The 26,457-nt window shown below is 35.3% G+C and overlaps 5 protein-coding genes and 1 pseudogene across 8 annotated transcripts; 3 read left to right on the plus strand and 3 right to left on the minus strand.

The window, feature by feature from the left end:
• The first annotated feature begins 1,652 nt into the window (after positions 1-1,652).
• On the plus strand, positions 1,653-5,818 carry LOC110426625 (putative WRKY transcription factor 3). The gene is made up of 4 exons (XM_021441878.2): positions 1,653-2,221; positions 3,029-3,729; positions 3,818-3,973; positions 5,091-5,818. The coding sequence occupies exons 1-4, from the start codon at positions 1,799-1,801 to the stop codon at positions 5,371-5,373; spliced, it is 1,563 nt and encodes a 520-aa protein (XP_021297553.1). The 5' UTR covers positions 1,653-1,798; the 3' UTR covers positions 5,374-5,818.
• Positions 5,819-7,274: 1,456 nt separating this feature from the next.
• Positions 7,275-11,643, plus strand: CDC2CAT (CDC2C). Of its 4 annotated transcripts, XM_021441854.2 has the most exons (9): positions 7,275-7,918; positions 8,751-9,035; positions 9,212-9,529; positions 9,789-10,016; positions 10,242-10,339; positions 10,414-10,522; positions 10,628-11,173; positions 11,298-11,412; positions 11,498-11,643. In XM_021441854.2, exons 1-9 carry the CDS (start codon positions 7,520-7,522, stop codon positions 11,503-11,505), a joined length of 2,106 nt encoding a protein of 701 aa, XP_021297529.1. In that variant the 5' UTR covers positions 7,275-7,519; the 3' UTR covers positions 11,506-11,643. The 4 variants fall into 4 exon arrangements, 3 of the variants coding, with proteins under 3 accessions (XP_021297529.1, XP_021297528.1, XP_021297530.1); XR_002446165.2 differs by having other exon boundaries at positions 10,628-11,412; XM_021441853.2 differs by lacking the exon at positions 11,498-11,643 and having other exon boundaries at positions 11,298-11,471.
• A 2,398-nt stretch (positions 11,644-14,041) lies between these two features.
• Positions 14,042-17,520, minus strand: LOC110426707 (glutamate NMDA receptor subunit epsilon-1, putative (DUF3598)). The gene is made up of 7 exons (XM_021441995.2): positions 17,246-17,520; positions 17,064-17,158; positions 16,607-16,724; positions 16,351-16,469; positions 15,323-15,509; positions 15,084-15,227; positions 14,042-14,618 (listed from the first exon to the last, which is right to left on the minus strand). The coding sequence occupies exons 1-7, from the start codon at positions 17,480-17,482 to the stop codon at positions 14,328-14,330; spliced, it is 1,191 nt and encodes a 396-aa protein (XP_021297670.1). The 5' UTR covers positions 17,483-17,520; the 3' UTR covers positions 14,042-14,327.
• An 879-nt stretch (positions 17,521-18,399) lies between these two features.
• Positions 18,400-19,485, plus strand: LOC110426771 (uncharacterized; annotated as a pseudogene).
• Positions 19,486-20,076: 591 nt separating this feature from the next.
• On the minus strand, positions 20,077-22,022 carry LOC110426772 (early nodulin-like protein 20). Its single transcript, XM_021442072.1, has 2 exons — positions 21,819-22,022; positions 20,077-20,547 (listed from the first exon to the last, which is right to left on the minus strand). The coding sequence occupies exons 1-2, from the start codon at positions 21,979-21,981 to the stop codon at positions 20,228-20,230; spliced, it is 483 nt and encodes a 160-aa protein (XP_021297747.1). The 5' UTR covers positions 21,982-22,022; the 3' UTR covers positions 20,077-20,227.
• Positions 22,023-23,632: 1,610 nt separating this feature from the next.
• On the minus strand, positions 23,633-26,087 carry LOC110426672 (early nodulin-like protein 17). The gene is made up of 2 exons (XM_021441953.1): positions 25,658-26,087; positions 23,633-24,308 (listed from the first exon to the last, which is right to left on the minus strand). Exons 1-2 carry the CDS (start codon positions 25,836-25,838, stop codon positions 23,968-23,970), a joined length of 522 nt encoding a protein of 173 aa, XP_021297628.1. The 5' UTR covers positions 25,839-26,087; the 3' UTR covers positions 23,633-23,967.
• Between the last annotated feature and the right edge of the window lie 370 nt (positions 26,088-26,457).

Below are 26,457 nucleotides of genomic sequence, written 5' to 3' on the forward strand. Positions count from 1 at the left end.
GTTTGCAATTGACAGCAACATTGGATTTTGTTCATGGTTGATACTTCTAGAGTGATAATTAAGTTTCTCCTAATATGTTTACCATTGGGTTTCTTTTCCTTTTTCTTTTTTTCTTTTTCCACCTTTCCCAAGTTTTCTCAACACTACCTTTGTTGCAAATTTGTTATAGTCTTTCTCCCCACCTATTTAATTAAATTCAATCGGGATTGACATAGTAAGATGTCCAAATTGCACATAAAATTACACAAATCCTAGCAACTTTATATTATTAGGACAATCAACTTTGTTGAATTGAGTTTAAATTTTTTCAAAATGTTGATGCACAAAAGTCTAAATTTCCCATTGCAATGGAGAGTAGTTGCTCATCCAAAATTACTTAAAAATAGAAAATGAAGTGATTAGGACATGACCATTACCTTGGATTCACAAGTGGTTGATATTCGGTCGTCCTTTGTCTGAAAGACTACAAATGCCGGTCTTGGAGGGCAACAAGTCAATTCGTAGACTTTAGCCTTTTCTTGGCTGCCTTTTGACATTTCACTTAGCCAACCCCCAAGTTTCAAAGCACAAGGTGTCATGGCATGTCTTCCATTTCGTTTCCTTCTTGTTTTCCTATTGATTTCAACTCCCAATTGGGTATCTAAGTGGACGAAAGGTTGCTCATTTGTCATTGTTTATTTTAATTCATGTATATGCCATTTGCTCTGTGACATGGCAGCATGACCTTAGGTCTTGATTCAATGTCTCAATTATATAACGTTTATTATAGGATTTGATTTTCTCTTTTCAGAAAAAATGAATAAAGACACAAAAATAAAGCTACAACTTTGTGTAGGTTCATTTTTCTTTTTTTATGATTGTTACAAAACATGAAAAAATGCAACAAAAATTCATAATAAAAACTAATAAAAGAAGAAAAATAGAAAGAAAATTCTAAAAATATAAAAGAATTACGATACAATTATAAAAATTAACTAAAATTATTCATATTGAATTCTATTTCGTGAGTTGTAAAATTTTGTGAATCATTTAATCTTTAAACATAAGTTGCATCCAAAATCATTAACTCGACGTCAAGTTTATTTGGGTGCCATATGTCATTGCTTAAAAAAAAAAATTGAACTCTATTATTATAACAAACACGTAATAATTAGTAGGAATAAAACACAAAAATTTTAGCAATTAATCTTTTTTTTTTGATTTTTTATTTTTTTCCCTTTCTTCCTCTTTCAATTAAACATATTAGTTTCAAAGTCTATTTTTCTGTTGTCTTTCTCTTGCTTATAACGTCATTGGATATGTAGCACCTTCCTCATTCTAAGTTTGAAATAATTAAAAACCTTATCAATATTGGTATTTTCTTTAACTATAGTAAAAACTAAGAAATTCACTTGGATTAAACTATAGTTTGGGCTGATACAATCATTACGTTGACTTGATCAATTTTTAATTCAAAATTAACCATTGTTTTTCCTTTTTACAAAGGAAAAAAATAATTTTGTTTATAGTGTAAGATTAGTTAATCGTGAAAAGCTATGTAAGAAATAAAAAAAAAAGTAAAAAAAGAAAACAAATTAACAGAAAAATAAAAATGTCGTTTTCAATTCTCCTCTTTAGACTTTTCACTCAATGTTGAAGATAACACGAAACTATCAGAAGGACCAACCAATTTGCAAAGAGAGAAAACAAAATTAAAGCATCACAGAAACAAAGAACAAAGAACAAAGACAATCCTTCATCTTTCTGATATATAAACACAAAAACAGGGAAAGAGAACAGAGGAAAAACAGGGGGAAAAATGGCTGATAGAGAAGCAGAGCAAGGGGCAAGATCAAAGTTTTCAGCTCCAACACGCCCAACAATAACTCTACCGCCAAGACCAGCCATGGATGGTTTATTTTCAAGTGGTTCAGGGCTAAGTCCAGGGCCTATGACACTGGTTTCAGCTTTTTTTTCTGACCCTGACTCAACAGAGCATAGGTCTTTTTCTCAGCTTTTAGCTGGAGCTATGGCTTCACCTGGAGCTAGACTACCTTACAATTCCATGGATGGTTTATTTATGGAAGTGGGTTTTAAAGATGGAGCTGAAAAAAGTCCTGGGTTTAAGCAGAGTAGGCCTTTAAATTTGGCTGTTGCTAGGTCTCCTTTGTTCACTGTGCCTCCAGGGATAAGCCCTTCTGGCTTGCTTAATTCTCCTGGCTTCTTTCCTCTTTCTCCTCAGGTAAATTGACTTAAATTATGTTCTTTTAATTATGAGTCTGCTTTGTTCTTGTTGTCAAAAAAAAAAAACTAAGAAAGAAAAAAGTATCGATTTTTATTACTTTTAAGTAAGATAAATAATCTGGGTAGTAATAGTATCTTGGATTTAAATGTAGTTTATGCAGTTTTAGCTTTTAGCGTTTAAATGATAGGGGAATTTGTTTTTTGTTTCTCGGGTGGGTGGTCAACAACTTAGATGCTTAAGGTTACGTTCTTCCAGTCATAGAATTGGGAATTCTATGATCAACTAATTGATCTGTTGAGCATCTTAACCTGTTTGGTCAAGGCTTATTTATTTTCTTCTTTTATTATGAATTCTTATGGCCTGCATCAAACTGAACTTTTTTGGTTTAGCATGACACGTTGAACAGTTGAGAATGGTGAATTGCTTTTGACGGAAGTGTAATTTGTTGGCTACTGGTTCAAGTGTTGCTGTAGATATTAATGCTGAATTGACACATTAAAACTTGTTACTGATGACACAAGAGTTGGATGGAATATCGTTTATGGTCTAAATGCAGAATTGAGTTATTGATTGTTAGATGTGTTCATTCCCTTTCATTTCAGTCTTCTATATAGGACTTGTGGGATTCTGTCAAATACATATAGAAATCAAACCCAGAAGTTGAAAAAGTGTAACTTGCTTACTGTGTCATGATTGTCTTCCTGTTTCACTTGGTGCCATATTGATGGCTATCAATCTACCATAACCAAATTCTTATTTTGATGATAATCAGTTAATCAAACTTTTGTTTCATAATTTGTGCAGAGTCCATTTGGAATATCCCACCAGCAAGCATTGGCACAAGTTACAGCTCAAGCTGCCTTAGCCCAATCTCATGTGCGTACACAAGCAGAATATCAAACTTTGTCAGTAGCAGCTCCTTCAGAGTCATTGATACATCATCCATCCTTCAATCCTGAAGAAACTTCACAGCAGATGCCTCCTTCAGCCTCTGACCCTCAAAGTTCTGCAATAGAATACTCCGAAGCTTCTCAATCTGATAGGAAAAATCAGCCTTCTGTTGCTGTGGATAAACCTGCTGAAGATGGCTACAACTGGCGTAAGTATGGGCAGAAGCCAATTAAAGGCTGTGAGTATCCGCGAAGCTACTATAAGTGTACACATTTGAATTGTCCTGTCAAGAAGAAGGTTGAGCGATCTGCTGATGGCCAAATAACTGAAATTATCTACAAAGGTGCGCACAATCATGAAAAGCCTCAACCAAATAAACAAGGAAAGGGTGGAAATGATGGAAATTCAGTTTCACAGGCTAATTCCGAACTAGGTTCTCAGGGTGTAGCTGGAAATTTGAACAAGTTAGGTGAAATTGTACTAACTCGTTCCATACCTGGGAAAAATAATGAATCTGCTCAAGTGGCTGTGGAAATACCAAGTGAGAGTGAGGAAGGTTGCGATGAAGAAAGTAGAGAAGAAAGAGATGATGATGAACCAAATCCAAAAAGAAGGCAAGTTTTAAGTGTACTTGTAACTGATCATGCAATTCATATTTCTTAAATCTTCATAATTCTGAGAGCATTGTGCTTTTGGCTGCAGGAATACTGGAGGGGAATCTGCAGTAGTCTTGTCACACAAGACAGTCACAGAATCAAAAATTATTGTGCAAACAAGAAGTGAAGTTGACCTTTTAGATGATGGCTATAGGTGGCGCAAATATGGGCAGAAAGTGGTCAAAGGGAACCCACATCCAAGGTGCGATGGAATATACATATGTTTGTTTGCCTATGGTTCTAATGATTACATTATGGCATGAATTCTGGTGCTTAACATATTCTGATTAATTAAACCTACAGTTGCCTCTCTGTTCAAGACATTCTATATTCATTCTCATAGTGATTTTCTCCTTATAAACTGAAACTTTGACAGTATTGAACTCTACAACCATTTGAAGATGAGCAAAATCTACACCTAATGATGTTTTAGCTATGTCATAAACTTTTGGGTGCTCTAAAATGGAAAATTGTCTGCTTGATATATCTTAGAATTGATCTTCAAAAGCAGTATGATCTAATTTCATGGAGATTTGTATAATAGGCATACAACCGTAGGACTGCTAATCATTGTGACTTTTGATATTTCTTGCAATTATACTCAATAAATTGATAAAAAGTCCTTGAGTACGCATTTTATAGCAAAAACCTTTCTTGATTTTCTGCCATCAGAATATATTGACTAGATTCTCTGGTAAACTGGGCTGCCCTACATCCCCAACTTTGTTTAGTTTGTGTGCATATTGGCTGAAAAATTTGATGAATGTAAGAAACTTAAAATGGGAAGATAACCTTATTCTTTATCTGCGCGAAGCATCTATCAAATTGCTGGACTGCAGTTTTGCAACCTAACCACAAATGCTAAACTAAGCCTAAGTTAAAAGAACTCATGTTGCAGGATAGATGCTACCGTCATCAATTTATCACCCTGTTTTGCTTGTTAAATACTGTTTATCTAATACTGATTTATCAATGCTGTGATCTTGTTGCAGATACATGTTTGAATGTGAATTTATTTATTTATTTATTATCATTTACATTATGACGTGAGATGCTGACTCTAAATATTTTATATATATATATATATGTATGTATGTAAGTATGTATGTATGTATGTATACAATTGGTGGTAAATATATTTGATGGTTGTGTTATAAAAATAGAAAGAACACGGTTTTATCAAGGGGCTCTTATCTAATCCCACCCTGCTTCATCTACCTTCTAGTATTTTTTTTTTTTCCTTTCAAGCTGCTGTACTTTAATAAAAAGTTGTTTACCTTTTCGGGATTATTTCTGATGCATCTATGCTTTCGCCACAGGAGCTATTACAAATGCACAAGTGCAGGATGCAATGTTCGGAAGCATGTGGAAAGAGCTTCAACAGATCCCAAAGCTGTCATAACAACATACGAGGGAAAACATAATCATGATGTCCCAGCAGCTAGAAACAGTAGCCACACCACAGTCAACAATAGTCTGCCACAGCCAAAACCACACAAGGTGGTGGCTGAGGAGCATTCTTTACTTCAAAAGATGGATTTTCGAAACAATGCCCAGGGACCAGCAGTTTTAAGGCTAAAAGAGGAGCAAATTAGAGTTTAATTCCCCTGCTAAAACCCGTTAAGTAACAGGAGGTTCAGCTGCTGATCCCAGCCAACTAACATGGTTATGAAATGAATAAATATATGGCAGAAAGTGTAAACAAAAGGTGATGAAAATGAAATGATAATAGCTGCTGCTGCTATATAATTTGATTAAGTAGGAGTGCTTTATTGACTACCCAGTTTTGTATATTGATATTCGTAAGTAATGCTGTATATATGTTTATACTCTTTTGGAGAAGGTGACATATATTAGGTGTTGTTCAAGTTGCCAGGCTTGTTGCTACTGGCATTGATTAATACTTTGTAGATTCAGTTAATAACAATAAGCATTTTGATACACAGGCCAAGAAACAGGTTCATAAACTGGATTCCCTCTTATCTGTCAATGGCAAGGTTTTCTTGGAGGTTTATGGCAATACATCTGCTGTATAATTTTATCTGGATATTATCCAATGCATACTATGTTCTTCGTGAATGTTTTTTTCATTGGTATGTTGGTGGTTGCTGGGGAAACTTTTGTTTTCGATAAGCTTAGACATGATATACATGTGTTTTATATCAGTTTATGGTTACTTCGCCATGCTTTTCAACCTTTTCTTTTCAGTTATGGTTAACCATTTCTTATTGACCAGGGGCACTTTTGACTGATACAATTACCTTTTACGACAGCAGCGTTAGAGCCTAAAAGATACAAGGCGCTGTGAAGATGTCGTTTCTTCCTAGAAATTATCTAACCTAAAAACTAGAACTTGCTTTCGGCCATATAAACAGCTTGGTGAGAATTTGTAGGCATACAAGCGGGAAGATCTTTGTGAAAAAATGTTTGTGGTTCAACAAGCCATTGAATTCAGTCGTAAGAAACCAAAATCTGGCTATTGTTTCGACCCCAACTCCAACAAACAAATTGATTGTTGCTTTCTCCTCACACAATTTGACAGTAAGGCCATAACTCTCCATTAAGAAAAGATGGTTTCAACCATTTCTTCTTCCATGCTGTTCAAACTTTTAGGTCTAGCCTATGCTTTTGAGTCAGCTGGCAGGCATTCCTTTTAGACCTTTCCTTATTTAAATTCTTTGACTGAATCACAACTAATTTCCAATGTTGTATGTATGTATATCAGTGTTCTAAACATTTAAAGATACAAAAAAATAAAAAAACCCCCCCTCCTTTGCCCTTTTTTGGTCAAGCTTATGCCAAGTTTTGTATTCCATGAATCACTTATTTGAATGAAGTGAACAGAATTCTTCAAAAAATTTTGAAGTATTAAATGATACACAGAAGACTGAAAATTTGTTTAGATGCTTTTGTTAATGGGATAGTGATTGTTTCTTTAGAATAAAGTTTGGACCCATTAAAAGATGCAACAACAAATCCTCAAACTTTAACACAGAATTCCAAGGCATCCCTTCACTCACTTAAATATAATAATTAGTAATCATCACCACTTAATCCTCCTAAATGATTAAAAGGTTAATTACCTAATCATCAATCTTAAAACCACATTTCTTAACAGGATTGCATTGGCAGTGGATCTGTTGGAACAGTTGACCACCTACAACCACCCCCCACTATACAACTCCAAAGTTTGAGAAATTATTAAATGATAAATAAACCATTAACTTCCTTGTTTAATTTGCATATTCTTTTTCTATTTTTTTTTAAAAGGAATTGCTGTGTCTAAGTGAAAACCAAATCAACTAACAGAAGAAAAAAAAAAACAGAGAGTATATAACAGAAAAAACAAGAAACTTGCCAACGGTCACGTTTTTAAGCTTTTGCAAAAACAAGAAACCTCTATTCTAGCAACAAAAGATGTGCCACTATGGACCCACGAATCTTTCTCTCTCTCTTGCTTTCTCTTCCTTTGGTATCCTTCTGTTCCGTCCGCAGATCTCGCAAACAAAGACCAAGACAGACAGACCAAAGAAAAAAAAAACAAAACTCTGTTTTTTTTTCTTTCCCTGTTTCTCCCCTGTTTTCTTCTTCCCTATAACTCTGTTTTTGTCCTGTCTCTCTTTTTCTCTTTGTTTCTCTCTTATTTCCCAGATTAAATGCTTACCCTTTTGGTCTAATGAGGGGATGATTTTCCATTTTTGACCCAGACCTCTTTTTGTGATCTGGGTCAATCCTGGTTTCGAGCTAAATGGGTTGCATTACCTCCAAACATGGTGGCTCTGTTGTGGCAGCCTCCCCTGTTTCAGTGGTTCACAACAATAGCCACGGCTTGATATTTGCTTCTTCATCATCATCAAAACAACAATCTGGGAGGTTAGAGAGTAATAGAGATGATGAGAAATTGGATGATAATGGTAAAACTATTAACCATCATCATCGAAAGAGTAGCCGCGAGTTGAGGAAATCAAAGAGGGGGAGTTCCAGTAGGAAGAGCGGCTCTTTTAGCCTGAAATTGGGCTTTTCACATAGGTTTGTGGAGGCTGAACAGGTCGCAGCCGGGTGGCCTGCTTGGCTTAGCTCAGCTGCTGGTGAAGCTGTACATGGTTGGGTGCCTTTGCAGGCTGAGGCTTTTGAGAAACTAGACAAGGTAGCTAAGGTTTTTAGAATTTAAATGTTTTCCCAGCAAAATGACTTAAAAGTAGAATTTTGTTAATCATGATTTCAAATCGAGTGCATTATGTCATTTGAAGTTTGCATGTTTAATTGTCGACTGCTGTTATAATGTGAGCTATTTTACGCATTTCTAAGCATGCCTTTGTTTGATATAAGTTTCCTGATGTAGGTACTTTTTCTTTTCTCCTCTGAAACTATTGGTTGAGTGATAGAATTATCCATTTGCAAATGTAAAAGAGAATGATAATTTAGTTCTAAAGCAGAGTATAAGTGCTGGATGGTTCATGAATATCAAACTACAATTTATCATTCATTCTTTGCCAAATACTTTGGTGATTTTTGCTTTTTAGGTTGTCTTATTCCTTCAACGTAGCCATTAGCCAAGCTTCAAGGTTCCCCCACTTCATTTCCATTTCTATACAAGTGATAGTTTAACATGCCTTCCTCCCAGAAAAAATTGAGCCTTAAAGCTAAGGCCTTATTTTCTGTTGATTCAAGATTTAGGTATTACAATAGTAGGAATACTCATTATTTACCTATTAAGCTAAATGAACTGACTGGTAAAATATAGGTTTTAGTAGTTTGTAGCTACAATGGGTGCGTTGTTTGATTTACAAGCAGGCTGAATACCTTCCAGTACCCATGTATGAAGTCAATTATACTCCTTGTATCATTATTTTGTTCTGGCGATGACTGTTTTTCTTTTTCTATTTTTCTACAATAGGTGGTTCTTTGGTCATAATTTTGGTCATTGCATCAGTCCTGATTTTGACGAGAATTCTTTTCAATCCATAATATTCATGTAGATTGGACAAGGTACATATAGTAGCGTATTCCAAGCACGCGAAGTTGAAACTGGGAGGATGGTTGCCTTGAAGAAGGTGCGGTTCGACAACTTTCAACCAGAAAGCATTAGGTTCATGGCACGAGAAATAACAATTCTACGCAGGCTTGACCATCCAAATATCATGAAGTTGGAGGGGGTAATCACATCTCGGTTTTCAAGTACTGTATACCTTGTATTTGAGTACATGGAGCATGATCTTGCCGGACTATCTTCTTGTCCTGATATCAAGTTCAGTGAGGCACAGGTTTGTTCTGCACCTTCTGATCACTTTGACAAAGCATAGATTGTGGTTAGCTGAAACTCAAGCATATATATATATTTTGTTGTTTTTTTCAGAAAGTAGTAATTAGTGATCATGATGTCTTATCTTGAATTCTTCAATGTTTAAGAAGTTCAGTTTAGGGTCACCTTTCTGTGTAGGTGAAGTGCTATATGAAGCAGCTACTATCAGGACTTGAGCATTGCCATTTGCGAGGTATAATGCATCGAGACATTAAAGCATCCAACATTTTGGTAAACAATCAAGGAGTTCTGAAATTGGGGGATTTCGGATTGGCGAACATCCTTACTTCGAGGAACAGGCAACAATTGACTAGTAGAGTAGTCACTTTATGGTATCGCCCTCCTGAGCTTTTGATGGGATCAACAAGTTACGAAGTCTCAGTGGATCTGTGGAGTGTAGGCTGTGTTTTTGCAGAGCTTCTTATGGGAAAGCCTATCCTTAAAGGGAGAACTGAGGTGATTTGTGTTATTATGTTGCATTATCCTCTACTATTTATATGACATCTCATCATTGCAGGCAAACCTCTATTATCATTATTATTATGCTGAAAATCTTCAGACATGATATCAGTGAGATTCAAAAGTTTTAAACTCATCTTCAACACAAGGAGTACAACAGAGAGTTTTACAGGGTTTTCCTTATTTGTTGATTGGCTTGCATTCATATTTACTTATTCGGCATCTTAAGTTGATTGGTCTTTTCCTTCATTGGCAGGTTGAACAACTGCATAAAATCTTTAAGCTTTGTGGTTCCCCTCCTGATGATTATTGGAAAAAGACTCGGCTCCCTCATTCAACCATGTTTAAACCTCAGCATCCTTACGAAAGTTGTCTTCGCGAAAGGTGTAAAGATATTCCTGCTACCGCAATGAACTTGTTAGAAGCTCTTCTTTCCGTAGAACCCCACAAGCGTGGGACTGCCTCTTCATCGCTAATGTCAGAGGTAATGCTTACTGAAACTTCTGTCTGCTACCAAAGTCTTTTGAGATTCAATACCAAAATGATTACACTTCAGGTTGCAGCAGTTAGTGTCTTAGGTTCTCCAAGCCTTCATGTTGTCCAATGTTACTGAAAAATGTAACAACCTTAAAGACATGCTTCTTCTATCACGGCTCAAAAGTTTTTGTGTGGGCTTCTGATCCCATGTTTATTTGTTGCCCTCTTTCAGTATTTCCACACAAAGCCCTACGCCTGTGATCCGTCAAGCTTGCCAAAGTATTCACCTAATAAAGAAATTGATGCTAAACGGCGTGATGAATTACGAAGGTGAAATCTTCACTGCATCTTGAAGTTTTATTAACCAGTTGCGTTTGCATGTGTTTTATTCATTATAATTTCAGGAAGAAGGCTGGATCTAGAACCCGAGATTCTGGAGTATCTAAGAAAACAAGAAGATCTCGTAAAGCTTTGCAGGAACCCAACAATTTCAGTAAAACAGCGCCAAAAGAGGTGTCTATTTCTCCCTCAGAATGTATGCCTCTGTCTGTGTGCGGTGTTAACACAGAGAGCTAACTAGTAGGTTTTGTTTATATATATGTGTGTGTGTGTGTGCAGGAACTGCGAGACGATACTCAATTCGCTAGCAAGAACCATGGTTTGACTGCAAACAATCTCAAGGGGAGAGAAGGGGCTGCTCATAAAGGGCAGCTGAATTCATCCTTCTTCGATACAAGGTCAGAGACTTCTCAAGTAACAACTGTATCCCAGGGTGACATTTTCACAGCTCCACCACCAGTCACGGGATCAAGCAGCTTTTCCTGGGCGAAGAAGCGAAAAGATTCTACATCTACACTGTCATACAACCAGCCTTCTTCAATTAGTCAACTTAGTGATGCAGATTCATCCAGCTTCACCTTCTCAAATAGTGCTTTTAACCTAACAAAAGACGGGACTCAAGATGTTCCTCAAGGTGTTTATGATGATTGGAGGCAGCAGAAGCAGCAGCAAAACGGATTGAATAGCCATGGATTCTTTTATATAAATGATCAGCAGGTGCAAAGCAAGTTTGATAGGTCAGATGTTTTTGATGCAAGTGATGTACCCCAATCTCATGATTACTCAATGGCGTTTCATCAAGAAACTGCTATAAACAATGACATGGTAAGATCACAGGCAGCATCTGTGATTATCATAAGTGACTTTTTGCTTTTAGTTTCGAATCACTTTCTGCGTTTAACTCATGAACCTTTTCTTCATCTCGGCTATCCAACCATGTCCCCATCAGGTGAAAATTGATTATTCAGGACCATTAGTAACAGGACCATATAAAGTCGATGAACTCCTGCAAAGGAATGAAAACCATATCCGGCAAGTGGCTCGAAGATCAAGGTTTCACAGAGGTAAGGGAAACTCAATTTTACTTATAAGAGAAGCTATTTGTCTGAAAAACGTTAGCTAAATTTGGGTTTTGTTCGTTTTTGGCAGAGAAATGATGCAAGGCTCGTTTCCATGGGGGGAAAATCCTGAAATAGAAAACAGGCAATCAATTGTACAGGCTTACAAGCAAGCCAGCAAACCTTGAAAACAATTCACGTGAGCTCAAACAACACAGTTTAGGTGCCTACCTCTGCCTTTTAGCCCGCATTATGTGCTGCTGAAATCAATTGTATCAAACCAAAGATTGCAGAATGTATACGGAAAATATAGAGCAATGATTTCACATACTTTTGAGTAGGTGAAGAAATTTACAATGGGAAATCTCAACCTCGGCATCGTAATTTGTGAGGTCTAATGCAATTTTTCATTGGAAAGGAAGAGAGAAATCTTCATCATGCTACTTGTAATGCTTCCCTTTTTTTGGTTTCAATCATTTTTAGTACCAAAGCCCTAACAATTCAACCAAATAAAGGCAATGAAGAACAAATCACATTGATAAAAAAAAAAGGAAAAAGGAAAAACCATTAAAATTATCGAAAAGCTCCTCAAAAACAAGATCAAAGAGAGTTTTTTCAAAACAAAAAGTGCCCATAAACATAAAACTTAATTACTTAATGGGTAACAAAAATCAAAAAATAATTTTTTAATTTTAAAAAAAATAAACGAACAACAATGTAGGGCTATACACTCGCTTTGGCTGCAAGAACTAAAGCAGCAAAGCGGCCATGGAATCCCCAAAAGAACTGTGTTAATATGCGCCTATCGCACTGACGTGCGCCACGATGTGTAAAGAACCTCTCTCCGTGGAATACCACGCCACCCCTTCTTTCACGAGGGAAGCGCTCGGCCTCAGGCGCCGCTCCCTTTCTCTCATATTTCTCTTTATCTATAGCCTTCGAACCCTAGTCTTACTTTCTCTGTTTTACCATCTTGGTTTCCTAATTGACCTTTGTATCCCTTACCCAGTAAGCCTAGTCTGTTAAAAATCGAACAAAAATTGCATTTACTAAAAGAGCCTTCCTTAACAAAATTCAAAATAAAAGGTTTAAATAATAAAAAAACACTCTTAAACTATGTCCATTTATATAACTTATATTTTGATTAAAAAATAAAATAAATTCTAATTCTAACAATCAAATTTAATATCAATTAATATTTTTTATTCATCCAATATATGACGAAATTATACAATTTATTTCATATCAATTGTCATATAATTACATTAACTTAATACACGAATTGAAAACGCTAATTATATTTCAACTATCCATTTATGGAACCAAATTTTTATCTTTCTATTGTATTTAAATAAACTCTTATCTTTTGATTTGAATTCAGACTAATCTTCAACTTTAATATAAAATTGATATTCGTCAAACTTAATATCAATTAGTATTTTCTGTTCACATGACATATGACGTAATCATGTGATTCATCTTACATCAATTATCATGTGATCATTAATTGATATTAAGTCAAATGACTACTTATTTTTCATTAAAATTAAAGGCATGTGTGGGTAAAAAGTTATAAAATAAGAACTTTTTTGAATGATATAAAAATTTAATTGTGCAAAAGACATAGTTTAAGAGCTTTGTTTTTTAGTATTTAAGTCAAAAGAAAAGAAAGTATAGTATGCATGTGATGTTTATATCATGTTTCAAATAGAGAAACGAAATTAGACATTTTAGATAAAGAAAATGCATGGAATTTTCCTTTTTTTCTTTTTCAATTTTGGCAATCCTATTAGATAAAGAAAATGGTTGTAAGGGTAAAATTATAAAATTTAAAAAATAAACAAAAGTATATCATGAAATTTTAAAACTTTTGAGGAGATAAAGACCCCTGCTAGCCCCCATTCCCTCTGCTATTGATTATAACAATAAGATAATCTTCAAGCAAGATTTGTTATTAGCTTATTTGCAATATTTCTTTTGGTTTTATTACTTTATCATTGTAACACACCACAAAATCACTTTGATTTTGCAGAATGACACCATAGTCCATAGATACCTTGGCCCTTCACTTCAGGAATGCTGTTATTAGTTTTTTAAGTTATGAGATGATGAACTCAAAAATACTCTGTTGTTATAACGTACAGGTAAAAGACAAGGATATGGCTGTATCATGGATTACTTTCGATATATTTTATGAATAGAAATGGTGTTAAATTTACTTTTGGAAGAAGGGTTCAATGTAAGTTTTTACTCGGAAGGATAAACTCTTGAGCAAGCAGCTTGCAATGCTTCACTTTTCTTGTTTTATTGAATCATGTTTAGGGACATCTAAGTAACTCTACCTAAGCTTGTTTTTATTTCAATTCATTTTTACCTAAGACGTCTCTTTAATTTGCATCTGTGTCTATAGTTTGTGTTAATTTGTGCAGTTAAATTTTAGATACTTTAGAACATTTTGAAGGGTTTTTATTAAGGAGGATAAAATCCAGCAAGTGCTGGCCATCTATTGGGGTAATTATCCTTGCATGCGTGGTGACCTTTTTTCTTATTGGCACAATGGACAATATTCATTCATCCAAAAGCAGGAAATCCCTGCCACAAAAGTACAAACTAACTGACCCAGAATAAATCTATCTATATAAACAACTCCATATTTTAAATTCAATATAGATTCATATTTAATGGTTAGAGAGAGAGAGAGAGAGAGTTGAAACTTAATACTTTCAGTGACTTTACAAGGAATGGAGCAATAAATTAGAAAAAAATATACACCATCTTATTAGTTACAACAATAGTGCTCCGTTTTCCTTACTCTCATTTATGTTAAATCAAAACCCTAACTTCACTGCAAGGAATTGCTGAGAGAAGGATTCAACATTCAAAGAGGGAATTGAATATGCAGGCAGTGATGTAGGAGGGACTCAAATTCTAACCTCAGAAAAATAAGTTGATGAGACAGCCAACCCCTCTGCATCATAAGTTCGAACCAGTCTCTGTCTCTTGCCAGGTGCCTCAAGCCAACAGAACTCCAAATGGAATGACTTGGATTCGGCTACGCTCTTTGCAATATCAGAAGGATATCCCATATACATGCCACCAGGTAATAATGTTAGCTGATATGCCCCTTCAAATTCAACCAAGTTATCTGAGATTGTACCCGTCCAACGCACGTTAGTCCTTACATTGCCCCCACCACCCATGGAAGTAACATCCTGATTGTGTATATGAAAACAAGAAGGGGAAAAAAAAAAAGAATTGAACAAGAGTGATAATAACAAAACTAAAACCAACTACAATGTGTATCAACACTGACAAGCAGTAGACTATACATCAATCTACTATCCACCTGCATGGTTTTGGGCTTTGAAGCATTGGCATTTACAATCCCAAGCCCAAAACGGAAACGAGAAAAATTGAAGGCATGAAATTTTCCTTCATTTTAAAAGCCATAAAAGACAATAACAGAACCAAGATGCAGCTATTTCCTCTTAGAAGCACATACATACACTACAAAATGAACAAGATCTCATCACTAACTTCATGGAAACAACCCCATGTGTCATCATATATGCAGTCAAACAGCTCATACAAATCAATTGCCACTTCATGATTCAATGACTCTTACCCTTTTAAGACAATTGTGTTTGGTTCATGCATTTGGAGAGACAGGCACATACCTGGACTAGCTTATTCTTGTCATCCATTTGGAGTAAAGCAACTGTATCAGCTACTGTAATTGTGGATCCATAAACACCACTGCGCTTTGTTACAGAATGACCTTCCCACTTGCCAAGAAATGGTAAAATCCGGACCTGGCCATCCTACAATCAGAACAAACACACTTTTGCATACATATATCTTATAAGAAAGTTTGATTATATTGTCAATTCAAACAATGTGGTCAAAAATCAATTACCATCATATTGCCAAGTGATGGATGAAAAAGCAGCCCATCACCTCTATCCTCAAGGAAGATGACAAGCATATCTATAAAGCCTCTTGGGTCCATGATATGAAAGGCTCTTGCTCGCCTATCCTTCTCTTGTGAATATAGGCAATTCTCACAAACAATGGAAGGCCGGCGAGAAGGAAGCTTAAGATTTCTGTAAAGTAAAACAAATAGTTAGTTTTTTTAATGGAATGCACCCATGCAGATATGAAGGTTGTGAGATAGAGGAGAAAACCTTGAAAGCAGTCATTTTGAGATATTTTGTCTGGCAAGCACACTCATCATTTCAGAAATGGGTGATTGTGACAAATAATTTGAGAGAATTAGCTAATCAACATTGTCTAGAGTTCCATTGGTTCACGCAAATTTGATACTCAAAGAAGATCAGTTTTAAATATTTTTGTAAACAACATAACGAAACTGATATTCCTGTTCTGACTATACTGAACTGATGTAGATCAGATCTCAAAAAAGGAGGAAAAAGCTAATCATCCTTCTCCCCCATACTGTGTCCTGGTAAGCCATTGCCCAAATACTAAGAAAAAAACAGGCAGACTATCAAGTAGCAACCCTAGCAGACTAGCTTGAAGGTGGGAAATAAAGCCCTGAAATGATTGTAAGAAGACATTAAGGGATATGGCTGCCAGACCCCCAAATTATATAGCCAATCAGAAATATCCAAATCAACTTGTCATAATGTGACACAACTCTAAGATGCCTTCTTGAGGTTACTAGAAAATTTCTGCAAAACAGGGGATACTGTGCCATGCATCATGCATTACATATTACAGTTGGTTTTAAACTGGTGCCTTAGACAAGATTCATTCACCCTAACAACAACAAAAGAGCAACAAAACCAAAGTGTTGGAATCATCTGCACCAATGTCAGTATTATGGCTCTAGGTTGATGAGGAAAAACTGCTATCGGATTCTTTTGTCATGCAGAAGTTATTCAATTCATAAAAGGACTGCCTTCTGAGAATGGAAGCACTTACTTTGGTGACTCCTCTCCTGTGTCATCTTCCCCCAACACTCCTTGCCTTAACACGGTTTCTAACATGCCAGCAGTCAGGTATCTTAATGAATAAGCCCTCTCTTTGGGAAAAAAGCCAATCTGCAGACTAAACATAACAGATTTTCTAAGAGAAAATAACAAACCCTAAAAGATAAGATTTAATAATAATAATAATAGCAATAAAGTAGATTGAAAGTGGATCAATTTCAACTCCTCAAATGATTGGAAGAGCTCACCTGCTGATATTTGTCTACAGTGAACATGTTTGTTTCTTTTATTTTGTACTCTGCCCATTCAGGTTCCTCATCATGTCCAGAAACTGATGTACTTGAGTGAGGCTGCTCTATATATAACCTAAAAATTACAACTTTATTAAGCAAGTTGGAAAGGAGAAATATAAAAACCATAAGAGTCTACTTGCTATAACTAATGGGCTTTCTTGATTTTACATTGATCCAATATCAGCTTCCATCAAAGGAAAGAAAATGCCTTGGGGGAAACCAAAGCAATTATATTTCTAAATAATGGATGGATTAAAATTTTAAATTTGCCACGAACAAAATTCACGATTTGACTTTTTACGCAAAGCAATTATGTTGAAATGCGTGTTGCATTTTAGCCATTTCCTCATTTTTACTTACTAAAAGAGTTTAAATTTCACAAAAAATACAAAATAAAAAAGGAAAAGCTTACGTTTGAATAAGACTGATAAGTTCATCTTCTCCATACGAACTCGCCGAAAGCCTCGTATTTATTTTTTGCAATAAATTACCATTTCCATCAAATTGCTGCGAATTAAAAAAACTTTTTTTAAAAAAATATATATATATTAAGAAATGAGAATAATTAACAGTGATTGAGAAAAAAATAATTACGTGAAAAGAACCGGTCCATTTGCCCATATTAAGGTCGACAAACTGGTGAAGATTATCGATGCCCATGTAATGTTCTTCTTGGACCGAGGAGGAGTTGGCGGCTCGGATTTTGGAGGTCCGAAGGGAGGGAAAAGGGTTCGGGTAGGGAAGTTTTGGAGGGAACGGGAAGGCTTTGTTTGGATTGGATGAATTGGGAGGGAAAAGAACGGAAATGGAAGAGTAACAGATTGAAGCCATTGGGAGGAAGAGGAGAGACAGTGGAGAGCTTGGTTTTGTTTTAGTGCTATCTTATCTGTTATAGATTGATTTTTTTCAGTTAAGTTAGTTTTTAAAAATAAAAATATATAAAAATTTTGGAATATTCAACTTTTTGATTGAAAATAACTAATAAATTATGTTTTTCTAAAGCATGATGCTTTTCTCTTAAATTATTTAAAAAAATTTTAAAATTTTAAAATTTTTTTATTCTTTTATTTCTTTATATATTTTAGAATAAATAAGTTTTATAATTAATAATTAATTAATTATATTTAACATGAAATTGAATTGAAAACTTAAAATATTATATTATCATATGTTGTTATTATTCATTATGAAATGTCTATACGTCACATTAATCATACGTGAAATAAAATTAATAGAATAATTTAAAATGAATGTATTAAAAAATAAAAATTTATTTAAAATTTTTTAAATAATATAAAAAAATTTTAAATATTAATTTTTTATATATATATATATATATATATGTATACTTACATCTACATTTTGTAAGTGGTAATGGTTTTAGCTGTTTTATCCAAGGTATTACTCCTACATGAATTTTTTTTCCTTTGAAGATAAATTTTGGTGTTGATAAAATTTTGTTTTCTCGTAACAAGCATTGATAAATGAATATAAAAAACCATAAAACTATTGAACTCTTGAAAAAGAAAGATAAATTTGGTATCATTATACATAAAAATACGAATGAATCATATAAAGGTAAATATAGTATGATTGTATATAAAAATATGAATGGATAAAATAGGGTTTATCCTGACATGAAGCCTCCCTTGCTTTTCATCATGCAAGACACAGAAACAAGTCTGGCGGCTTCAATATTTGGACTCTCATAAACTAGCAACAGTTTGAATCGAAACCGGATAATCACCATGAATCCCTTCAAAGCTATCTCCATCAACACCACTCCGAAATCCCAGAACCTCTTACCGCAACGTTTCAGCTTCGAGTTACCTGATGCTGAGAACACCCCATCACTCAATCCCAACTCAACTGGGCTCATCAGTCCGCAGCTTCTCAACTGACTCATACAAGATAAGAACTCCCATCCAGTGTTCGGTATTGTCCCAGAAAAACGAGCTTATGTTGTCGAAGGATTGGGAAAATATTTGACAACTCTGGATCCAGGCCTTCACTTCTTGATGCCAATTGTCGATAAAATCAGGTATGTGCATTCCCTTAAGGAGCAAGCATTCCCTTAAGGAGCAAGCAATCCCCATATCAGACCAAACTGCGATAACAAAGGACAATGTTCCTATAGCCATTGATGGGGTGCTTTATATAAAGATTCCGGATCCCTTGTTGGCATCTTATGTGGCATCGAAGATCCTATATTTGCAGTCATTCAACTATCTCAAACAACAATGCGAAGCGAGCTTGCGAAGATCACACTTGACAAGACTTTTGAAGAGCATGATATTCTCAACAAAAACATTCTCGATGCTATTAACGACTGGCCTTTGAAAACGAATTGGGGTCTAGAATGTTTGCGGTATGAGATCAAAGATGTATCACCACCGAAAGGTGTGAGGAAGGCCATGAATAGTCAAGCAGAAGCCGAACGCAAGGGGCGTGCTCAGATTCTTAATTCCGATGGTGATCAAAGACAAGCAAGTATTAATATCGCTGACGGGATGAGGAGTTCGGTGATTTTGGAATCTGAAGCTGAAAGAATAAGTCAGGTCAATAAAGGAACAGGTGAAGCGGAGGCTATACTTGCGAATGCACAAGCTACTGCAAAGGCGATAAGAGATGTCTTGAATGCTATATGCTCGCCCAGGGGAAGGGAAGCGACAGGAATGAGGGTTGCAGAGCAGCACATTGAAGCATTTGGTGAGATGGGGAAGAAGAGCACGATAACTTTGCTTCCAAGCAATATTGCGAATCCTGCCAGCATGATAACAAAGGCTCTAGGCATATATAAAAGCATGATGAAGAAAAATTCTGGTGATGATTGAGTTGCATTAAAAGCAAGGAAAGAGGATATGCTAGGTTATATACTTACATTGCAGGTAAATTATCTACGGATGGTATAGTGAAGGTCTTTATTAGTTGAAGAATTTTAGTTTTGTTTACCAGTTAAAAGCATTTAGCAGCAATATTTCTCTCAGGTTGCTTGAGTTCTTTAACAGCTGGAAAATGAAGTTAGCATTCTTTAGGACAATTGTGGATGCTGGGATGCTTCATTTTTTAGTATTCTTTGGGACAATTGTGGATGCTAGGATGCTTCATTTTGTTAATAAAATCATAGATCTTTTGATCTTATTCAATATTTGTTGCCACCATTCGCTTCTAGCTCAGAGAGATCTATGATGGGATTTACCTTAAAGACACAAGCCTTTCTCTACATTGCCTTATTTCCCTTCATTTTCCATGACAGATTTATCTTTAGTTAGTAAATGTCAATCGAGTTATGAGAAAATTAATCAGCTTAGGCCTAAAAAGAAAGTAAATAATTAGTAGAAAAACAAGGTTTCCCACTTGCTGATTCTCAGATCAGATGGATGTCATTAGAGACCACTGAAAGTAAAATCTCACACCTCATAATATTCCAAATTGCATGCAAACCAGACTCACATACATTCATTTCATTTCTGAAGCATATGATTCTATATTGAAAGGAAAATCATAGTCCATCATACTTAATGTGATCTTATATGGAACCTGTTAGTGCTGCTTTCACTCATTCAACTATCTGATCTAAAATAAGAGGACCACACATGCCACAGGCATTGAAATCACAATGAGTAAAACGATATAGCTGCCAGCAATCGAGGGGGAATCATTTTTGGCAGGCGCAGGTGCCGGAGCCTGAGGTATTTCAACGTTCACAACAACTTTCATCCCATGAAAGCAGTATCCTCCACCGCTGAGGAAGTAATACGGCCTTGCCTCTGTCAGTTCAAACACATCACGGCCACCGCGAGTAATGTTGTGTATGAAATTTTGGTCATTACAAGTCTCATAACTTGTCTTGTTCACCTCCAGAACATTGAAGTAGTGCTTGTCGAAGTTAAAGACTAAACAAAGACCAAAAACTTGAGCAAGTTAGCATATAACAACAGAATCAACCTCAAAATTCTAATGCAGCGTTTGCTTTTGCACAGTTTTGAATTCTGCAAAAACATCAGGTGCCCAGAACTCCAATCTATACATAGGATTTGTTCTCCAATTTCTTCAAATATGAGTATTGAGGATCAATGTTCAGCACATGACTTGTGGGGAGCACTCTTGGAAGTGAAATCCTAAACGCACCAGGTCGATGTGGGGGAGTGCCGCCTTAAAATGTTTCGGGGAGGGGATTAAACCTAAGCAAAACTTAGGGTTAACCTGGCCGTATTATCAAAAATAAAAAAAAGTTCTAGAAATGGCTAGGGAGTAGGGATGGCTTTACAAGTTTCAGAATCAGCTTAGAACCTAGAAACAGATAAGTGGTGCTCAATGCATCCAAAATATGTCAATAGAAAAAGTTCATTAATTGCCAACTCTTTTTAGATATTATGTCAAGCACTAAGGTAAGGTGAATAGCAATAAGTACGCCATTTTTAGATAGAAGGTAAAGAAACCATATGCCTTCATATTGTGGAATGGTTCTCCTTTTATATTGTCAAAAATTATCTAAAAATCATTACGAGAAACAACTAAGATGTGGAAAAAACATCAATGACTTACCAAATTTAATTTATAAATAGATAAAGCCAGCCATTTCATAGCTCACATTTAATTATTGCTTATCTGATAAGGGATATAGCTAGTATTGAATTCAATTCTCTACTTTTGGATTGAAAGTTAAGTTTCACTAACACTTGTAATCTTTTTTCTTTAATGTTCATTTAAGTTGCACCATAAGGACCCTAAGTACAGCTAGCAATGCACCTATTCCTAGTACCCAGCTGATATTATCAACTAAAACATATTAAAAGCAACGGTGATGTTAAAGATGAAGTTGAAGTTCAGGGAAGAAATGCTGCTGAGCACTGACAGATGTTTTACACTTGGTTTTGGAATTCATTTAATGGAGAAAAAAATGAAAGAAATTTATATTTAATTTAAAGTAGAAAAGCTAGCATAAATGAGTAAAATAAATGAATTAAGCAAACATATTCCTTTCCATATTGATTTATATATAAACTCATGATTAAAAGGAAAAAACAAAAGCAGTTTTCGATATTAATTTTTTTATCCAAAAAGAATTAAAAGAAAAAAAGAAGTCAATTGTCAAAAATATATGAATATAACAACACAGATACATTTCCAGATACTGAGAAAGAAATGGAAAAAGAGAGATTACGTAGCCAATCACCGACATAGAATTGTTCATGGCTGCACCATTCTGAATAATTGACGTTAGGATTCCACCCTTGCTTGTCTCCCACGCGATGCAATTTCCCCGCACCAACCTCGAACATCATGAACATCATGATCAGAAACTTGACTGAATAATCTCTTTTCATCCTTCAGTTTTCTCTGAGAAATCTTTCTGGGAAAAATCAACCTTGGCAGCTGCTAATAATCCTCGTATACGGTGGTTGTCTTCACAGTTCAGTTATAGCTGAAACAGTCGTGGGCAACTCAGTATGTCTTGTTGGAGTAGTCAAATGATGAGTTGGACCAATTAAATTTGCTGGTGCAAGTTCATTAGTAACGTACTAGGCGACAGTGCTAAAGTTACACGGTTGATGATTCACTGTGTGCCTAGTCACCTCCAGGTGTAAAGTGAGTGGTCAAAGTGGGAAAGAAATGGGCGGTTTGTTCCAGATGCCAAAAGATGGTTGGCTGTTATGTGTATCTTGTTTGTAAAGTTTTGGGCGTTGAGAATTTTTAGGGCAGTTACGCAACGTTGAGTAATGAGCGGTTTAATTCTATCTGTAAAAAGGATTTTGTTGATGTTAAAAGGCTGGATAGTTCAATAGTCCAGCGTCTCACAAAAAATTAAATGTTTATAAATTTGTTAATACTATATGATGTCATGTTATTTGTGGATATTCGAATTATTCGAGATAAAATAATATTATTTTTTATTAAATTTAATAAAAAATGTTTTTTTATGAAATTATACAATTAACTCATGTATTCTGTATTTTATACCTATATAATAATTTGTGAAAATCGAAACTTCTATTTTACAAAATTCGATGATATAAATCTAATAATTAACAAAGTTAAATTTTTTTTCATTATTTATATTTATATAGTGTTTGATTGTACTAACGTCACATATTTTTATTGATGTAGTATTGAATATAATAACTAAAATATAAAAATAATGAAATGATTAAGCAGACATGAATTTTAAGTAATGAAGTGATGTTGATATTGTGTTACTATGTTACTGATATGGCATTTTTTGTAATCTACACACGTCATTAACAAGAATATGTAATGTTAGTAAAGTCAAATTCATGACTACATAAATAGCTAAAAAATTTCTAATATCATTAATGATTAGACTGATAATATCAATTTTGTAAAATATAGAATTTCAATTTTTACAAATTATTGTACAAAGATTAAATTCATTACTTTTATAGAATATGGGGATTAATTTTATAATTTGATTTAATTTATTCTATCATGGAATTATAAATTGATCATAATATTTTAAGGGATAATTTGATTTAATTTCCTCTTTACTTGATTTATCAGGTAAGAAAATTTTTTTAATACTTATTACTCATCTCGTAAGATATTATTTAAGTTTGAGTTACTCGTCCCTGGCCAACAGTTTTAAGTGGGAGCAAAACTAGTATGAGGTGAACAATTATTCCATACCCATAGCTTAATGAAAGGCTGCATTTAGATAAAGATACAATGTTGAAGGTGAAATGTATAATAAGTGAGGGGCCAGAGCCCATTAAAAGAATGAATTATTGTATGAGCATTAATTATGGTTCTTATTAGGGAAAAATTAAGTGACTATAATTCAATCTATAGAGAATTGCTGTGGACCAAAGATGTCACCATCATGTGGCCTTTTAGGACAAAGTTTTCATCTTTAGGCATGAGCAATGGCAGTCATGAGCAAATAAAGAAAAGCATGGTTCCGAAATCAGTGGCCATTTTGGGATGTTGAAACACTGACAAAGTGGCCTACCACATGCTGCATTGGACCCCTATAAAATTTTTAATTCATTTCCCAAGCTCAATAACCATAGCATTTTCCCACAATCTAAGCATGTAAGACTCTCCAACGAGGAAGCATTTTTCAAATGCCTCTGTGTCAGCAAACCCCAATACATCTCCAAATTCAAACACCATTCACTACCTTAAAGATTACACAACACCCCTTGTTCCAGGTCAACTATCATCAAATATGGAGAGAGAAACCAAAAATATGAAAAATTACACCAATAATTTAACAAGGAATGGAATGTGACTCAATTTTCTTTCACAATTGATGAAGGAATGCCTAAGCTGATCAAATGGTGGACTGGGTTTCACTACCAGACGCGCACAAATGCATCCCACAGTGCACCAATGGCGACAACAGCTGGTAAAACAATTCGGCCTCTGTAAATAGAACTTGGAGAGCCACTCTTTTCGTTTAATGGAGAAGATGTGGGCGGTGGAGGTGGGTTCTCGACTAGGACAGCTAGCTTCATGCCCCCATAGCAGAACCCTTTGCCACTAATGAAATAGTAGTGACGAGTCACATTTAGCGGAACCACATCCCTGCCAGCTCCAGTTGTCCAGTTGTGAAGGGGATGATCAGAATTGCATGACTCATAGTCTGTCTTGTTCACCTCGAGCACATTCATCTGGTTTCTATCATACACGAAAACTGGGAAAAACAACAAAGACATACAACCAGATAGTTAACTAATAGCCAGGTTGAAGCAAAGTTCCATAATTTGAATCAGATAATAACTTAAAATTGGGGCTTATAATACAATGGTAAGCACCAAGTAAATAGGAGCCAATCTGCCTGAAAACCTATCGATTTGTCTCTAGTTATGATCATTGAAATTTGAAACACTAGAAAACAGAACCAAGTAGCAAAAAAGCTGGTCAGCAACAGATTGCAGCAGGTGCTTTTAACTAGTGCCTGGTTCTTGTGGATGCAGCAAAGTGGATATTGTCCCAATTAGGGAGAAACAGTACCTAAACAGGCTAATCAACCTTCCTATATTAGAACTGCGATCTATTTTTGGGTGATAGAATTGGGAGAAGTTGGAATTGTTCACTGAGCCCTGAACACAGAGCAGAATGGCCCATGAGTAGGAAATGAAAAAGGATTTCAAGGCAGCCTCTCCTCAAACTTTTCTTTCATCACATTCTCTAGGTTTCCCTCCTTCAAACTTGGCAAACAGTTTGAAGACTGAAAGTTATTTATTTCGCCATTGTACCTGAATGACCTCTTTTGACACTGAAGACTAGACCACCAGATATATGTTACACTGTCGTGGAACAGATAGATAAAAGTTGGAACCAAAAGATGGTGATTGAGTGAAAATCATAAAAAAATGAAGCTAAAAGGAACAAAAGATAGGACTTTTTCAACTGATACTAGAACATGTTGCAACCTTCATGAAAGGAAGGTAAGTAGACAATGAGCTCCTCTTTGTAGTAAACAAATACTAGAAGATACTAAGTAAAATTTCCAGATCTAGGATGGCCAGGACTATATATTTAGAAAATGTTAATCGGATTAAATTAGAAAATCCTTTATTGAGCATCACATGAAAAATAAAGTAACAAATGTAAATTTTATTTCACTTTCCTTCACTCTCCCTGCATTTTCTGGGCAGCTATAGAAAGTTTACTTTTAAATGAAAACTCTGTTCTTTTAAATCTTGATTAAAGTTTACTTTTGCTTTTAGTTCAACAAGGTGAGTAACAGCGAAAACTAAAGTATGCAACTATCAGTAGGCAAAAACCTACTAAAAGCAGCAGGTAAGCTGTAGCTTTCCAGGAAACGAAGAGAAAGGTCAAGATTTGAGACTATCAATTCATTCAAACTACCCAAATCTAGATCTATTCATTTAGCAACCAAATACGCCAAAAAACAAGCAAAAATTTTGAAGCAAATGAGGTACCCACCACTCAAAGAGCAATAAAAACAGTAGAAGAAGAAAGGTACACCAAGTAGATCTAAAGAAGAAAGAATCCACACAAGAGAGAAGAACTTACAGAGCCAGTCACCATTGTAAAAGTGCTTGCCTTGAGCCCAGATAGTGTAATTCACATTTGTAGTCCACCCCATGTTTACTCCCACAATGTACCTTGTAGCATCAGCCTGTGGCACCATCACCACCAAGGCGAATGCCACAGCTGCCACCACCACCACCATCATCACTTTGCTTCTCTCCATCTCTCTCTCTCTCTCTCTCTCAGCTGAGTTTTCTTGTTTGCAGTTAATTGGGTTGGTCTTAGTTTTGGGTTTGGTTTATAAGGTCAGGCCAATTAGCCAGCTTGTGCTTGTCAATAAAGAAGGTTTCTTTTCTTGACTTTGTGCGTGGTTTCTAGATCCACACCTGCCCTTGATTTTTTATTTGGAGGGGGTAACATGCTTAAACAAGATCCTTATCTCATGTTCGCCAGTTTTAACAGGATTTTGCTTTCAACTTCACTTTCTTGGCTTTGTCTTTGGTCGTTACCGTTACAGGCAACACTTCGAGATGTCATGTTTCTTTGTCTTTTGCTTCTTCTCTTCTCCTTTTTTTTCACCTTTTAACTCTCAGTTAAGTTTATTGGATTTTTTTAACTGTTATTTTTGCTTTGCTTTTTCACTTTTGCAATGTACCTCACAACCAGTTTCCACAGCCATCTTTTTACACTTTTTAGAGAATCTTAAGGTTAAAAATTCTGATAAAATTTTTATACTAGATCTTTATCAGAGACGACAGTTTGACTCCTTTCTGTTTTCTAGTTGAATGGGAATTTAGCTTCTTCTTTCTTTTTTTTTTTGTTTTTTTGTTGTGAACCCTTTT

The sequence above is a fragment of the Theobroma umbraticum genome, unplaced genomic scaffold (assembly GCF_002168275.2).
Source record: "Theobroma umbraticum cultivar Fairchild unplaced genomic scaffold, ASM216827v3 scaffold_12.0, whole genome shotgun sequence".
Classification (NCBI taxonomy): domain Eukaryota; kingdom Viridiplantae; phylum Streptophyta; class Magnoliopsida; order Malvales; family Malvaceae; genus Theobroma; species Theobroma umbraticum.